At 45.5% G+C, this 17,488-nt stretch overlaps 1 protein-coding gene across 1 annotated transcript in view; it reads left to right on the forward strand.

Annotated features, from left to right (window-relative positions):
* The window catches only part of LOC103802815 (microtubule-associated protein 4-like), a gene marked incomplete at its 3' end in the record, with an annotated part of 108,007 nt that overhangs the window by 26,911 nt on the left and 63,608 nt on the right, over nt 1-17,488 (forward strand). The window contains exon 3 of the mRNA XM_009075345.1: nt 16,677-16,808. Within this exon, the coding sequence (XP_009073593.1) occupies nt 16,677-16,808 (132 nt within the window). The remainder of the gene's footprint in view (nt 1-16,676; nt 16,809-17,488) is intronic.

Genomic DNA, 17,488 nt, shown 5'->3' on the forward strand with positions numbered 1-17,488 from the left:
TCATTTCTGTGGTGTTTGAAGATAAGCCTCTTCCCATGGATCTGTCTCTTGGTTTTAACAGCAGTGAAAGGGAAAATCAGCTGCTTCCTGGAGGTGACCAGGCAGGATTGACGTTTCTGAAGCAGCATCTGCTGTTGGCATTAATCAATGCCTGTTAAACGGTGCAAGATTAACAGCTCCCATGGGAGCCATCATGGAGCTTTAGGGCTGTGGATGTTTCTGTAGACAATTGATGCTGTAGGCACCTATGAAATTAGAAGTGACTTGGCAAGGCACAGAAGGGACATGAGACTCCAGGACATGAACAAAACACAATTCACCCCCCTCAAGAAAAAATATCTGGGAGGGATGTGTGATTTTGTTTTGTCATGTAACTTACTATGCTATTTACCCTTCTTCCTTTTAACCAGAGCACACTGTATTTCACACAATCACTGAGGTTGGAAAAGACCTCCAAAACCATCAAGTCCAACGTGTGACCCATCACCATCTTGTCATCTAGACCAGGGCACTCAGTGCCATGTCCAGTTGTTCCTTTAACACTTCCAGGGATGGTGACTCCACCCCCTTCACAGCCCCTTCCAATGCCTGACAGCCCTTTCCATGAAGAAATTCCTCCTGATGTCCAACCTGAACCTCCCCTGGCACAGCTTGAGGCTGTTTCCTCTTGTTCTGTCCCTTGTTCCCTAGGAGCAGAGCTTGACCCGCACCTGGCTGCACCTCCTGTCAGGGTGTTGTAGTGATTTGACCTATGTATTCTTAAAGAGAGTTTTCTGTAGCTTTCTGTGACAAGTTGAACCTGTGCATGGCCTAGAGTTGGACTTTAATGATCCTTGTGGGTCCCTTCCAACTCAGAATATTCCATGATTCTATGAAGTTACATCTTTCATGGCCTCAGGTTAGTGTGGTTTCCTGAAAAACCAGAGTCTCACCAAACTTACTGTCTTTGTACTTCCTGAACTTCTGGGGATCTAGCACTTAGTTGCATTTCAGAGGGTTTATGGTTGCCTCAGACATAACTGTAGGACTCAAACCCCACATTTTATTCTTCTGGAGTCCTTTTTTTCCTCTGTGCATATTAAAGCTTATCATGGCTATTTACCAGATCGAAGAGGAAAATGCACTGGAATTAATGGTGCTGCCACATGGTGAGTTAGTGGGAAGGCTGGGAGGAGAACCATTAAGATTCTTGCTTCCCAACCAGGAACTGGCAATGGGAGCATCAGAACCTGGGATGTGACAGTGTTTGCCAGCAGAACATTGTCGTGGGGCTTGTCATGAGTCTGTAATAGCTGTGTGACATTCCCTGTTAATGGGATTTGGCAGAGGAGAAGGGATAGAGGTGTCTGGGATCTTGATACGATGCCATGAATTCTGCCTTAATTAGTGCACAGCTTTTCTGTGCTTTTAAATCTCCTATCTTGGTGCCAGGGTGAAATGTGCTGCTGTAGAATAAAATTTGTCAGCAGGGTAGAAATCATGACATTTTTCCATGGAAAGGGCTGTCAGGCATTAGAATGTGCTGCCCAGGGAGGTGGTGCAGTCACCATCCCTGGAGGTGTTCAAGAAACTCAGTGCTCTGGTCTAGTTGACAAGGTGGTGATGGGTCACAGGTTGGACTCAATGGTCTTGGAGGTCTTTTCCAACCTAAATGATTCTGTGAATCACAGAATATCCTGGGTTGAAAAGGAACCCCAAGGATCATTGAAGTCCAAGAGTGTTTCTGATAGCTGAGAAGCAGCATCTGATCTCTACCTCCAGTACATGCAGGCAATAGAAATTTAGCTAATCAGTTTAGTCCTGAGATGTGATACCAGAATACTTTCTCTGAGAAAAGATGCTTCTGCTTCTTTAATATTACAGTGTGCCTATAAAACAGGATCCTTTTTGTGCTGGGGTGTCACACTGTCACCTTTCCCAGGTCAGATGGACCAGCAGCATCCCACTGGCTGGCATTCTGTAGCTGCAAGCACAGCTTACGGCAGAGACAACCCAAATCCTTGGAATAGATGGTCCTTGAGGTCCCTCCCAACCTGGCAGTCTGTGATTTTATGAAAGACAGGCCCAAGTAATCTAAAATTACATTTGAACACAAGAATTGTTGAGGGAGAGAGTACCAGAATGACTTGTTACAGAGATCGACCATGGAATGATGTTGGTGGGATCAGACTTTCTTTGGTCAAGGTGAGAGAGTCTTTGAAGTCCAATGTTGTGCAACAGGTTTAGGCACTGGTTACCAGCTGTAGAGCAGTCTGAGACCACCTTAGCACTGTTCTCTTTCCAGTCATTCCTTCAAACAAGCCTGGGAGTGTACTTTACAGCTGATCCCATGTCAAGACATGTCTGTCCTGGATACGTGTGTAATCTACAGACCATGGAGCAACCTGGTCTGTTGGAAGGTGTCCCTGCCCATGACAGGGAGTGGGACTGGATGATCTTTATGATTCCTTCCAGCCTAGACCAGTCTGGAGTTCTGTAAGCTTCCAGTCCCAAGTCATTGCTCTGTTTATCCTGGGATGCTGCTGAGAGTTGTGCTGAAGAAATCTTTCTGTGGTCTTATATTGGTGCCTTCCATCCTCTCACAGACATCCCTGACATGTTGGGCTCCCTCATCTCTTCATCACATAGCTCAGTCTCTGTTTGATCAGTAAGCTCAGCCTGTGCTTCTCTTTGGACTTCTTGTTTGTGGCATAAATCCTGTTAGTTGACTGTTTGGGTCCTTGTGTGACTTTGAATTTCATGATGTCAAAGTTTGTCTCACATCTACCATTGTGATCCTCAGTCCCACTGATTTTTTCCTGGATGGCATTTAACACTGTTCATTGACTTTATCTTTCAACTTCATTTCATCAGAACTTTTTGATTTCTAAGGTTAAAAGTAAAAATGTTAAGCAAGAGTTATTTTGGCTTCTTGATCTTCACACTCTAATAACTAGTTATGTTCCTCCAGCAAGATAATTCCCCTTTTGACATTGACTTGCCACTTGTCACTTAGCCAACTCTTTATTTACCTTTGTGTCATTTTCTTGTGTCTCCACTTTCCCTAACATTTCCTCTGGCTACAGATAAAAATACTTCGCTTTCAGCTATGTCAAGTCTCCCAAGCTTTGCCTAGAAAATCTGTGATGTTCCATCTTGTACGTTAATATTCTTCTGTTTTCCCGGGATGCAAACAGCTTATCTTTCAAAATGTCACTCACAGACAAACTGTTTTGCAAGGTTTTAGGGACTCCATGTCTCAGTCTTACAGCCACAATGACTGACTCTGCTTAAAATTTTTAAAAAAAAGATACAAAAACCTGCATTTATTTGTATATCACTGGAGGTTTCCAGTATAGTGCAGTGCTGTATTCTGCTAAAGTCTTAGTCTCAGATTCAAAATTAATGGAAACCAAATAATCATGGGAAGATCCAAATTAGGTGATTTGCCCAGTTTAGTAGCTGAGAGTTGAGGAAGATTAGATTTACTTGGCCAGATTTCCAGTTAAAAAGAAGACACAACTGCCAGTTGTGGTTTTGGTGTTTATTTTAGAAGAGCTGCTTGCAGGGGTTGCGTCAGTATTTTGCCTCCTGACACCTGTGCTGCTTTTCTGTCTCAGGAGTATCTGCAGTCCTGCTCAGGTTGCTGAGAAAGGATCTTTCAGCATTAAATCTCAGTGATTTGAAGACTTGACCAGAGCAAGAGCAGATTTAAGAGTGCCTAAAGGGGCTCCAAGAGAGTTGGAAAGGGACTTAGTACAAGGGTCTGGAGGGACAGGACAAAGGGGAATGGCTTCAAACTGGAAAAGTGGAGATTTAGATGGGATATTGGGAAGAAATTCCTGGCTGTGAGCATGGTGAGGCACTGGCACAGGTTGCCCAGAGCAGCTGTGGCTGGCTCATCCATGGAAGTGTTTAAGGCCAGGTTGGATGGGGCTTGGAGCAACTTGGGCTAGTGGAAGGTGTCCCTGCCCATGACAGGGGGGGAACAAGATGACCCTTAAGATCCCTTCCAACCCAAACCTTTTTACCATTCTATTCAAACATGTCTCGATGTCCATCTTCGTGGTGAATTCCAATTTTGCATTTCAAGCCATAACCCCAAAGAGACTTTGGGGGGCGATTGAGGATTTTTTCCCTTGCTACTTGGGAGTAACCTATCGCCTAGCTATGTACAACACTCTTGCAGCCTTCAAATGTGCTTTCCAGGCAGTGCACACAGACACCCACTGCACCTTTGCCTCCCTCTATGGAGTGCGGGACAGCTGTGGTGTGACACAGTCACCAGGCTGAGTTTCAAGGTCAAACTTTGTGTGCACTGTTGTATTTTTCCTCAAATGAAAACAACCCACAAGACTCGTCTGCCCTGACTGCAGCAATGCCCTGCAGTGTGTTCACTGCAGCTCTCCATGTGGCTGGAGCTGCACAGGCCACCAACGTCTTCCGATAACCCTGGAAACGTCCGGTCGAGTCACCATCAAACAGCAGGAGCATTAGGGGTTCTGCTGGAGCTCTCAGCCCTGGCTCTGTCAAGTACATCTAGGTGAGACAATTCAATATTAGACCAGAGATCTGAGGAATAATTTATGTTTTTTCCTTTACATCTCGGGTCCGTGGTGTGTGGGTGGGAGCTCCCATGCGAACACCAGCTGGAGCAGCCTTGCCTTTGAGGTGAGCTGCTTCCCTCAGATGCTGTGTTCAGTCTCTCAAGGCTTGTCCACGGGAATAAAGGGACTTTATCAGATAGTTTTGCAGAGAGAAAATAGTACCGGCAGCGTTTCTTTCACACAGCAAAACATCAGAAACTCCTTAATGAGAAATTAAAAATTCCTAGAAAACTGCCTCTCTGCAAGGCCGTAAATAAGAATGATTTCAGAAGAGCAGAGACAGCATGTCATCATCCTTCTCATTCTTTAAGCAGAAGCTTCCTGAATAAACAGTGATAGAATTGTAGATTCTTCTAGTATTATGTAAATGGCTTCATGCTTTGATGTCCCTCGTGTCATTAGTTTGACACTAGCTGGAATTAATGGCCATAAAACTCTATTACAAACGTGGCAGAGAGATTTCTCCTGACTGCTTCTGATTCCTCATGTGAGCTCTCTGCCTTTGCCATGGGATTTTGAAAGCGGAAAGTAGGTCACGGCGATGTGTGTGAACATGGGCTGCAAACAGGCTGCAATCGCAGCCTTAAACAAACAGGACTGTAACGCTGAAGGGAAATTTTCTATTTTAAGCACTTATTTCCATTATCACAATCTCATTCTGCACAAGCATATGGGAACTTGTGTGTCCATGCACCCACAGATGGGATTCGGGATGCAGTAGGACAGATATATATATATGTGAGTATATACAGATATATATATATGTGTATGTATTTATGTGTTCCGAGAGTGACAGTAAATATTGTCACTTCTGAATGGCTCCTCTACATCTCATGTGAAGCAGAGTGAAAGTGCCAAAATATGTAGGTCAAGAGAAAAGAAGCATTTTGAGTGGGAGCAGCAATCAAACGCTGATGTTCCAGGGTGGAATTGGTGATACCGTGTGTGGTGGAACGTGGATTACAGGGAAGTGTCTCAGAGTTTCTGCACTCCATGCATATTTATAATTCATTCTTAGTCCTTAGAGTGGCTTCCTCTCAGGGAGAAGTGTTGGTTTACAGTCTAGAAACATCTGAAAGAAATAGTTGGGATGTTTTTAGCCAGAAGAAGGGTAAATTGGGGAGATGGTGCTGTCCCTAACGCATGGCTTTACTTAGGATAGCTGAGATAAGCTGAAAAGCAAGAAATACCATATTTTGAGGCAACAGAAAACCTGAGAAGGAAGGACAAATGGCCATGAATTTAAATTCACCTTGGCAGCCAGGGATCTCAGGAGTTAAATCTGTTGGGAAGATGAAGTGCTAAAAAACTAAGGCAAATGATTCATATGGATACACAAGATGTTTGTAGACCATTACCAACGTGGCTATGATGCTTTAAAGAATCTGGAAAAAAGGAGGAAATTAATAAAAATGGAAGCTAGAATTTACAGCTGGAGAGATTTAAAACCTCCCCGGATTATGGTGCATAATGATTTACAAGTACTGAAGTGCAGGAGTCAAAGAGGATTTATAATTTGTTAGACATACGAGAAGGTTGAAAGAAATGGAAATGGTGAATAGAATGGTGCAAAAAAGGGCTGCAGGGTTCAGATCCTTGTCTGCTTTAGTTCTGGGGTTTATAATTTGCTGATAATAATTGTCACACAGGCCTAGATGGTCTTTCCACATGCCAGAGCACCAGCAGGATCAGCTCTGACCCATTGGCACCTTCCTGAGCTCACAGGGTGTGGGTGGAAGGTCCCAGGTAATGAACAGGGCAAGCAGCACACCTGGGTTGGAGATGGGAACCGTTATGAATTTGCAACATATTTAATGAAAAGATATTAGAGCAAGCGTTGAAATAACCAGCTTGGAACCATCTGGAGTGATAAACAGTCTTCCAAGCTGCTTCTCTTTGAGGCAGCAGATGAGGTGTAGGTATGAGTAAGGATCTTTTTTAATGTCATTTACTTGCTCTAAGTGTTGAGAAGAGTCAGGCAGGTTTGTGCCCTCCTCAGCTGGAGAAATAGCTCTTGAAATGTGCATGTTAGCGGATCAAGTGGTTAGCTGGGCACTTTACACAAGGTGTGTGGACCTCGTTCTTCTATCCTGTTTGTAAATATTGACTTTCAAAGGAACACACTTGGAGCTTGTGATCATTCAGCAGAGACTGTAAGTGCTTTTGTTTATTTATGTTTTCTTCTCTGGCCCTGATTACATTTAAAAAAAGAATTCAGCACTTGGAGGTTGTCAGGAGAGGATTTGGGATTTATTTGGAGCAGATCAGTGCTGAACTGCGGCTCAGCCGAGCTGCATCCTCACAGGAGCGACGTGTGTAAGGAGGTAGAGGCAGTTATTCTGCTCCAGTTGCTCTCAGGGATGACTTGGCTGGGCAGCTCTGCCCCGTGTCTGTCAGGCAGGCAAATGGGAGACAGTCTGGGGACGTGGGGAATGTGTGGTGTCTAACTGATCTTGAGAAGATCTCCCGAATATAAACATTTCTCACAAAGGCAACAGAAATTGGTTGGTTTGTGTGGTTTGGGCGTGGGGTGAGAAGAAATCCTGTGTTGCCTTAGGATCTTAGAACTAAAGAAACAATTTGTGTCTAGCTGAAGAGAAATTTGCAGGTTTATTTTTTGTGATAGTCTGGTTAAATGTGGTCTGTTCTCAGTGCAGAAGGATGAAGCTTAGAGAAGGTTGGAGTTCCTCACCAGGAGTTACCAAATCATCCTCAGATGGGAGGTGGGGGTTGTTTTCATTGAAGAATTTTACTGGCCTTTTATACCTCAAGTATTTTCCTAAATCCACTCCCTGGCTCTTGGATTTCCTGGGGATGGGGGGCACTGTGCTTTGCAAGTCCCAGTCCTACGTGCAGACCGGCAGAAGCTCATGCTTTAGCTGCTCCTCTGTGTTTATGGTGACCCAAACCTTCTTTAGTTGTTGGTATCAGTCCAGGCTGCAGCTCGGTGTTCTCTGTAACATGTCCCACAGACTGGCCCGTCACCTCAGCTGGACAGGAGGTTATTCCTGGGCCTCTTCCTCCAGACATAGAATCATGGAATGGTTTGAGTTGGAAGGGACCGTAAAGATCTCAGAATGGTTTGGGTTGGAAGGGGTTTTAAAGCCCATTTTGTTCCAGCCCCTGCCATGGACAGGGATACTTTCCAGTAGACCAGGTTGCTGCCAGCCCCATCCAACCTGGCCTTGGACATGTCCAGGAATGGGGGTGCACAACCTCTCTGGGCAACCTATTCCAGTCCTGTGGTCTTCAGCCCCATGAAGTCACTATACACCTGGAAGATACCTTGCAGCACATGTCTCCAGGTCAGGGATCCTTGTTGCCAGGTGTTCCTGCACATGTAGGTCCTGCTCATTTTCCAGCTCCCAGGCTGCATGTCTGGGGTCTAGTATGTCTCTGGTAATGTTTCCTCATCCTTCCCCACCTCTCCAGAGGTTCAAGGGAGACCTCTGTCCCTGGTCAAGAGTACTTCAATTGTCCTGGAGGAAAAGGACTTCCAAACCTGCGTTCCTTGAAAACCAAAGCTCCTACACCCCTCCAGGGTGGCAATTCATGTCTCTGTGTTTGAAAGGTTTGACCATTAAGCTCAGCACTGACCTTTGCTGAATGAATCCTTATGCTGGTTCCTTTCTGCTGTCTCTGCTCTTCTTCAAGGCTTCTACTCTGAAGTATCCTGAACTTCTCCTGACCCTGGATTAATCTGGAGCACGGTCAGTCTCCTCAGTGTGTGCAACTGCCACAACTGAGATGTTGCTCCGGCTTCTGCCCCACTGAGGAAGTTTTAATGGAGCATTTGAACTGGAGCATTCCCTGAATCAGGATAAAGCTGTTTAAATTTGGTAACAGCCCTTTCAGGGGAAATAGCTTTTTTCCTGCTCAGAATGAGGGATGACAGCGCTCTGGATCACAGCTCACTGCTGTAAACTGCAGTGTCACTGCTTTGTGGTGACAGCAGAAGCAACACACTTTCCCTCCTTGGGGCAGTACTGAGTGTGGAGGGAATGTAGTCCCCCCCAAAACTCATTAGGGTTCCTTCCTCATGCACTGTGCTGCTTCCAGGCTGCTCTGGAAGTCAGGAGACTTCTGTACGACATTAAAACAACACAGCTCGGTGGGGGAGATCTTATGGAAGGGTAGGTGATCTTTATTTTAAACAGAAATTTTGTCACTTGGGATTGTTGTCTCATCACTCACAGACTTATGTGTTCATGAGTGTGAGATCTCTGTGGTAAGGAGCTCTGGCCAGGCTGGCAGCATGGAAGAGGTGAGACTCCACCTGGTCCTCATATCTTAGTCTGGAGAAAAGGAGACCCAGGAGAGACCTCCTCACTCTACAACTGCCTGAAAGGAGGTCATAGCAAGGTAGGGGTCAGCCTATTCTCCCAAGTAACAAGCAACAGGACAAGTGGAAATGGCCTCAAGTCGTGCCAGGGAAGCTTTAGGCTGGACATCAGGAAGAACTTCTTCATGGAAAGGGTCGTCAGGCATTGGAAGGGGCTGTCCAGGGAAGTGATGGAGTCACCTTCCCTGGAGGTGCTTAAGGAATGACTGGATGTGGCACTTAGTGCTCTGGTCTAGTTGACAAGGTGGTGATGGGTCACAGGTTGGACTCAATGGTCTTGGAGATCTTTTCCAGCCTCAGTGATTCTGTGATCTCTGGGACTCTCCCCCATGCTGGCACACTGGGGTTTGGAGAAGTATTGTGTGCCTACTGTAAGGAATTGGTTCCCTCACTAGGAGTCTTCTGCCTCAGAATTTTACTTATTTCAGCTTCACATATTGTAGGCAAGGCAGCCTGGTCACGATGTCCAAACCCTCTTGTACATTCTTCTCCTTAGTTATGAGGCTGGATCCAAGGCCAGGGAACAGGTGAGGGATTCAGCTGACTCAGTCTTGGCATTATTACTCTGTGGTTTCCATACATACAGATGTTCTTTTATATCATCTGCATCTTGTGCTGTGCCTGTTGAACAGGTTTGTAGGGGGTTTGCATGGCTGTGGATTGCAATATTCACTGCCAAGGACATGCAGAAGGTCCATGGCTTTAGGAAGGAGCCTCAAGTGAAACAGGTAATCTGTCTTAGTTGTATCATTCAGCTCTCCAAAATCTCAGCTGGGAAGAAACAAACAAAAAGCCCAAGCAGGGATACCTTCCACTAACCCAGATTGCTCCAAGTTCCATCCAACCTGACCTTGAACACTTCCAGGGATGGGGCAGCCACAGCTTCTCTGGACAATCTGTGCCAGTGCCTCGCCACCCTCACAGCCCAGAATTCATTCCCAATATCCCATCTGACTCTGCCCTCTGGCACTGGGAAGCCATTCCCCTTGTCCAAGGTCCCTCTCCAGCTCCCAACACCCAATATATTTCCAACTCTGGAAAAAAGTCTTTAGAGAGTTTTTTGTTTAAAAATAGAACTTCAGGTACTTTGTTATTAAAAAATACGGAGTCAATGGAGTGTGGTTGTAGATGTGGAATCTGAAGAAGATACATGGTGGGAGCTGTCCTGCGCAGCCATGCAGAGCCTTCTTGGAGTCTGTGAGACTTCTCTGATAGCATCCAAGATAGACTAAAGGATTACTCACTTCCTGAGCAGCTGACATTCCCAGCGGGAAGCAGGAGCAGGAGAACAAACATGGCTTGTGGAGCAATTAGAGCAGAGGGTGGGAGATGTGAGCTCTCTGTGCATCTCTGTGCCTTTTAATTGATGACAAAGCAATTGCTGCTGAAGAAATGTCTCTTTGGGAAGGATAAGTAAGGAAAAAGCTGGACAGGAAATTCGTAACAACTGCAGGGTTTTTTCCATGCAGATTTTTTTTAAAGGCAAAACATGAACCTTGTGTTGAACTTTCAAGTTCCTGACTTTGCATCTCTTAAGTCAGGAGACACTGGTTCTGACAGTTGTACGCACAGAGCTCTTTTAGCATTCTGGATTATGTAACAGCATGGAATTTCATCAGGAAAGCAATAAAATCCTTCTTGAACTGTCAGCACTGTCTGAAATGCCCTGCAGTTCCCTGAGGACCTGTAATAGATTCCTGATCTTCTTCTTCCCATCCAACTCAATGATGGATTTTAATTTGCTTCTCATTGCAAGGACTTGGGGCAAAGACCTGGAGGGACAGGACAAGGGGGAATGACTTCCCCCGTCAGAGGGAAGAGATAGGTGGGATATTGGGAAGGAATTCTTGGCTATGAGGGTGGTGAGGCACAGGTTGGCCAGAGAAGCTGTGGCTGCCCCATCCCTGGAAGTGTTCCAGGCGAGGTTGGACCTGGGCTAGTGGAAGGGGGCCCTGCCCCTGGCCGGGGGGGGGGTGAGAGGAGCTTTTAAGTCCCGAGAAGCTGTGGCTGCCCCATCCCTGGAAGTGTTCCAGGCGAGGCTGGATGGGGCATGGAGCAACCTGGGCTAGTAAGTGGTGTCCCTTCCCATGGCAGGGGGTGGAACTAGTTAAGCTTTAAGGTCCTTCCAACCCAAACCTTTCTGGGAGTCTGTGATTCTAAAGCTCCTTTTAAAGGTAGCAGATACCACACCCTGCAGAATGGTGAGTGTGTGTGTGTGCGTGTGTACTTTTGTTTGCTTTGAGATTGCTGAGGATGTATTGACATGGCCTGTTCTGCCAACTGATAAAACTATCACTCCTGGGTAGTGGTTCCAGCAAGGCCTCTTGGCTTCAGTGTAAGATACTGGAGCAACACAGTGATCTGGGCAAATTCTCCTTGAGATCTGCTATAGGAATGAAGCTCCTAAGCTTCTCTTTTCCTTTTTGATTGGCTTGGTGCTGGGAGGGACCTCTCATGGCTGTACACTCATTAATTTTGAAGATACTTAACCTCTAGCTGGAGATCTGGTTGGTGACCTACCAAGATTAGCATCTCCTGCAGCAAAAAGGCTTTACCATGGTAATCCTCTCCGCAGAGAGCTCCTTGCTGGACATTCCCTGTGTGATGTCCTGTGTGACAGTGGGTACAGGTGTTGTTTCCTCCCGGAGGTCAGAGCCCAGCAGGCTGCCCATAGTGGGAGCACCCGTGGGGTAGGTGGCCAGGGGAGCTGTTTTGTCTGGATTAGCTCTGAATTGGTTGGTGTGACCCTGCTGATCTCTGCAGAGAGATGATAAAACAAACAAACCAACGCTGTCAGCTGCCCTGCTAAATGTTCTGCACTCTGTCGCTGGAACCTGCCCTGGGATCAGTGCAGGGGTGGTGCTACTTGCATGGGATCCTTATTTTTACTGTCAGAAGGAAGTTTGCTTTGTAAGTATGTTGTTAATGGTGGTTTTTTCCTTTAAGCAAGACTTTGTAAGCTCTAATCCTACACTGGTTTATATTATCAACGCTCCTAACTGGATTTTCAGCTCTCCTCGAGCTTTAATACTTGCTAAAATTGCTTTACAGGTTTGTGGGATCTGTCAAATTTGCATTTGGTGTCGAGTACATTATCTGCTGCTGCTGCATATTAATTGGCACTGTCAGGATTGGTCGTCCTAAGAGTTTGGCTCTCCTTTTTGTGGCTTTTGTGTCTTTTGTTTGCAGATGAGAGGCAGAATGTGTGATTTGGGAGGGTCTGCAGGGCTGGGGTTGGAACTGAAAAATCCTCTTTCCTGAGTCCTTGGGACCCTGTTCCTGAGATCACATTCCAACCTTGATAAGGAGGGACTGAATACTGAGATGGAGTTGGGACAATTAATAAGTTGGAAGTGTCCACTTTAAGGCTCTATGGCAAGTCACTTGAAAAACATCTTGGGAATAGCAAGGGGGGTTGCCAGTGCTTATTTTGATCCAGGAATCTTTGGTCTCTGCTGGCATTGTCCTTGGCACTGTCATAATGAAGGTCAGCTCTGGCTGGAAGCAGGGAAGGGGCGGCGGCTCCCGGCTCAGGAGCCTTGTCTCTGCTCCTGACCTGGCTCCGGCCTCTTGGCTGCCTCCAGCAACTGACTGATCCTTCCTTACATTGGGATTTCTGCTGGGAAGCTATGGTTGGTTTGGGTTTTTAATTGGCATCTGGTATGAAAATATTGTATGAAGAATATGCAAGTCATTGGTTGAGATTTCGAAGGATTTGGCAGAGGCAGTTCACAACTTCTCCTGGATCAGCTTTGCTCTTGCTTTTGGAGCTTTGCTGCAGCTGAGGGTTTGCAAATACCAATGTAGTTTTGCTCAACTTGGTTTCGTCTGATGTTATACGTAAATATTTCCCTTACTGTCCTCCTCATTCCTTCTCCAGGCAGGTGTGTGCTTGAGGGATGTTCCCCTCTTTATTTAAAGGTGTGAACAGAACCTGTCCACTAAAATAAAGATAAAAGTGGAGGTTTTACTTCTGGTTTACCTTTATGACCCTAGTTTTCTGTTCTTCCCTTGTGAAATCTTTAATCATGGCAATGTGCCAATATGTATTTGTGGTCTATAGCTAACAGGTTTAGTTAAAATATTTGAAGCTGAAGCAGTGTGTGCTCTGCAACCATAGTGTAGGTCCAATCCAAAATTCAGTTAATATCTTCTTTAAAGAAGTTCTTGTTGAGTGTTTTTAGCTGCTCTGAGGCCTCTTCCTTGCACTGTCAAGAACTTTTAGTGTCTCTCTTTTTTTTTTTTTTTTCTCTTTAAATAGGGTTTTATAGACAAACAAATGACAGGCTCCTGTCTAGAAGAATTTACAATAGAATCTAATTAAATCTCTTGCTGTTCTGCACCACAAATAATCATAAATAATAATAATGTCTCTTGACACATGTAGTGGCACTTTATCTTCAAAGCACTTTGGAAAGCTAAATGATCATTGTCTGTCTTAATAAAATATTTCCTGCTTAAATTATCAGCCTTTGAGCTCCCCTGGAACTCTATGCTTGCCCAGCACTGCCCAGCCTGGATTTTCCGTGGGACACAGAGGGTTGTTTCCTTCACCTGTTGCCCCTCCTGCTGCTTCTCCCACAGCTGTATCCCATCCTTTTAGCACAGAGGAAGCAGAGCTGTTGGAAAGCCTGGCCTGGGAACCTTCTCTATCCTCTCTGCCCAAGTCAACCATGTCAAATGGAGTCATTTAGCAGAATAATAGCTAAAAGCCACTGGCAGAAGAGCAGCATCCCCGTGCCAAATGCCACTGCTCTAGGGTGTCACAGCATCTGCAGGGTGGAGCACAGGAGGTAGGAGTAACTCCATCGAGGCTCGGAATTGAACTGATTCACGAGCAGATTTTCAGTGCTTCCTCTGGGTCGTGTTTACACAGAAGCCAGGTAGTAGCAGATCATGTGTTTACTGGAATTATACTTTGAATTCCCAATCTCTGCCCCTCTGAGTGCATATAAGGATAAAAACTAAGGCATTTTTTTTCTGTTTAGTTGGATCAGAATCTATGTAGATTCTCTTCTACAATTATGAACTTCTGTTTCAGCATAACATTCTGCTAGTGGAAGGTGTCCCTGCCTATGGCAGGGGGTGGGACTGGGTCATCTTTAAGGTCACCTCCAGCCCAAACCATTCTATGATTCCTTCTATAATATCACTTAGGATATCTGTAATATTTCTTCACATAGCTTGTGCCTGTCTCGCTGTGCTGTGTCAGTGCCCAACCTAGTAGTAGGCATTCTCCATATTTTGAATTTTACTAGGAAAAAAGCATTTTTCCAGTATGTTGTTGTCGGGTTGTTGTTGTGGGACACCCAAGCTCAAACACTGGAAGAGAGGAAGTCGAGCTCATGTCCTGCCTCCTCCTGAGGGCACTGAGCTGCTGTTAATTGAAACCTGGTGACACCATCGCTGCTCCCTCTGAACACAGAACCACTCTCCTGGTCCCTGTCTCACCCCATTCATGTGACACCTCAAAGGGAGTTAAAGCTCATTAATTCTTCTGCCTTTCCTGGGGATTATCTGGGAAGTCCCTGCTAAAGTGTATTTCTGTTCACAGCTCAAAATAGGAATGCGCGGAGTGTCACACGGCTCTGACCTTGCAGAGTTCCAGGCCCCAGGGATGCTGTGTGGCTTGGAGCTCCAGAGTTTAATTAGAAGGAGTATTTAGGTGTTAATCAGAGGTTTTGATGTATTTCTAACTTCATGGAATCACCTTTTGCTCCTCTAAGAGCAAAATCCCTGAGCAAATTGCTGTCCCCGCTGGCTGATTTGTACTGGTGTTGTTTCCTGATTTTATGATGTAAAACAAACCCAGAAGGCCCCAAATCCATCTCTCCTCTTACTCTTTCTCAATCACTTTATTATTATAAGAATTTCTAGAGTCTGTGTGAATCTGTTTACCTTGCTATGAGCTCTCTCTGCCTATCTGGTACCTTAAGGAAGAGGCACCAGTTGTTGCTTTCAAACACCAGCATCATGTTTTTAGTTTGTTCTTCCCTCCTGGTTCTTCTGTTGCATTGGGGTTGCTTTCATTAACTGCAGTTTTGCACTGAATTAAGAGTTGTCTTCAGGGATGTCTTTTCAGGCACACTATCAGTTCCCTCTCCTGAGCTCCTGTCTTACACATACTGTTAGCTTAAGTGAAGGTAAAAATATTAGAAGCACAAAGAGATGTATTGGCAAAAGAGGAGAATATTGGGATGAGAGAAGGAGTTGATGTAAATTTTGTTGTCTTTCTTTCCAGAAGAAACTGGAATCAGTTTGAAACTCTAATGTTGTCCATAGAAGAGTTGACAAATTCAGGTTTCCTTAAAAGGAAAATTAAGCTAAAAAGTCATTAGTGTATGTATTTGTTTTGAGCCTTTTCACTGTGTTTGTCCAATGTAAAGCTTTAGGACTCACAATGAGGGAGCAGCAGTAGAGTTCCCACTAGTGACACAAATGAAGCTCAGGATATTTTTGTGTGCTAATTTTAAGTGGAAATAAAAATTTACAGACAGCAGCTTCTTCATAGTGAGCATTTGAGTGCTGGACATAGTGATCCAGATCTTATTTACACAGGGAGCTTCATTTATGCCTTAGTGCTTGTTTCAATCCTGCCATTACCACAAGATGCTGCTTTTTTGTGTCTATTGGTGACTTAAAGTTGAAGTGTTAAAAACAGAGTCATATAATATAATCCTAGAATGGTTTGGGTTGGAAGGACCTTAAGGATCATCACATTCCAGCCCCCCTGCCATGGGCAGGGACACCTTCCACTAGCCCAAGTTGCTCCAAGCCCCGTCCAGCCTGGTCTGGAAAACTTCCAGGGATGGAAGGAAAAGCTTAGGAAAAGCTGATCTTCATATTTTTAATATTCCTTGTGACAAACCCTCTTTAAATAGTTTTACGTATTCTGATTCCTGCTTGATTTCCTTGTGGGTTTTTGTGGGACATCTGTAGGCTGTGGTAGGTGCCTGCAAAGGCTTTGGAAATAAAATCCATCACTGTATAGCATCTCCAGTTGCTGAAGGCTCTTCATCTTAGTGGAGTTGTTTTCAAGATGGGCCACCAAAGGAAGATAAATATTTTCCTTGGTCGGATATAAACCATCAGGTGCTGATGTGTTCGTGTGTTCACAGAATTGAGTTTATTGCAATCCAGGGGAAGATCAGGCTTAAAGGTGAAATATAAAGATCCACAAATAGAGGCCATTGAGATATTTGGGGACAAGTTATTCACTTTAATGATTTGCACTTTGTCGTCCCAGTGAAACAGAGAGTAAGCGCATCCTGTGGGCACTGGGTGTCTGTGGGGGTACTGATGTTTCTGTGTAAATATGGTCAGATTTGGGGTATGTGAATCGATGCCTGAGCAGGAACAGAAGGGGCTTTGCTTTCTCCTTGCCCTGCTGTGACCTGATGAGCAAGTTGTGTTCAGCATTTCTGTATTTCCAGATGTGGAAGCTCTCAGGGTGCTAGCTCTTATCTCCCTAAAGATGAGTTTGAGGAGCAAGTGTGACCTGTCCAGCATTTAAACTGGGACAGCAAATCCATTCTTCATCTTCCATGTGTATCAAGACACAGAAATTCCCATTATTCTGTTTCTTATATTTGAAGTATAATATGAAGTAAAAAATGAATATTACAGTCTATGGTTTGACTCCCAGTTCCTGTTGCCTGTTGGCGTCAGAATGTATCATCATGCAATAATCTATATAAAATGTTTTCATGTTTTGCTTTTGACTATGTCATTTTCTTCTTTCATTTCAGTATTCCCAGGAGCAATCATGGATGAAAAGCTGTCTTACAAAGAATATCTCGATCGCAAAGAGTCCTGGTCGACAGATGAGAGAGACCTGTGCTTCGACTCGCAGCCTGTGTTCAAACCCATGGAGATGGCTGGTAGGACTTGATTCTGAAATCTAGAGCATCCCTTATTTGATCAGCTGTGGGATGTGGTGGAGTCCTGGCCTCCATCCCTACGGGTGCTTCTGTTTCCTTACCTTCTAGACCCCAGTCAGTGCTGGGGTTCCCCAGGGCTCAGTGTTGGGCCCAGCCCTGGTCAGTATCTTTGCTGATGATCTGGGTGGCAAAATCAAGTGCACCCTCAGTCAGTTCACAGGCAGCACTAATTTAGGTGGAAGTATTGATGTGCTGGAGTGCAGGAAGGCTCTGCAGAGGGATCTGGACCAGCTGGATCTCATATGCGAAGACCAACGGTGTGAGGTTCAACAAGGCCATGTGCTGGTCCTGCCCTTGGGTTGTGACAATCCCATGGAACACTCCAGGCTGAGGGCAGAGGGCCTGGAAGGCTGGGAAAGGCTCTCGGGGTGCTGTGGCAGCAACTGGACATGAGCCCAGGTGTGCCCAGGTGGGCAAGAGGCCAATGGCCCCTGCTTGTAGCAGCTCTGGTGTGGGCACAGCCCCAGGGCAGTGCCTGTCCCTGTGCTGGCACTGCTGAGGCACCTCCAGCCCTGGGGCAGCCCTGGGCCCTCACAAGAAGGACATGGAGGGGCTGGAGGTGTCCAGGGAAGGGAACGGAGCTGGGAAGGGGCCGGAGCAGCAGGAGAGGCTGGGGGGGC

The sequence above is a fragment of the Acanthisitta chloris genome, unplaced genomic scaffold (assembly GCF_000695815.1).
Source record: "Acanthisitta chloris isolate BGI_N310 unplaced genomic scaffold, ASM69581v1 scaffold12285, whole genome shotgun sequence".
Taxonomy (NCBI): Eukaryota; Metazoa; Chordata; class Aves; order Passeriformes; family Acanthisittidae; genus Acanthisitta; species Acanthisitta chloris.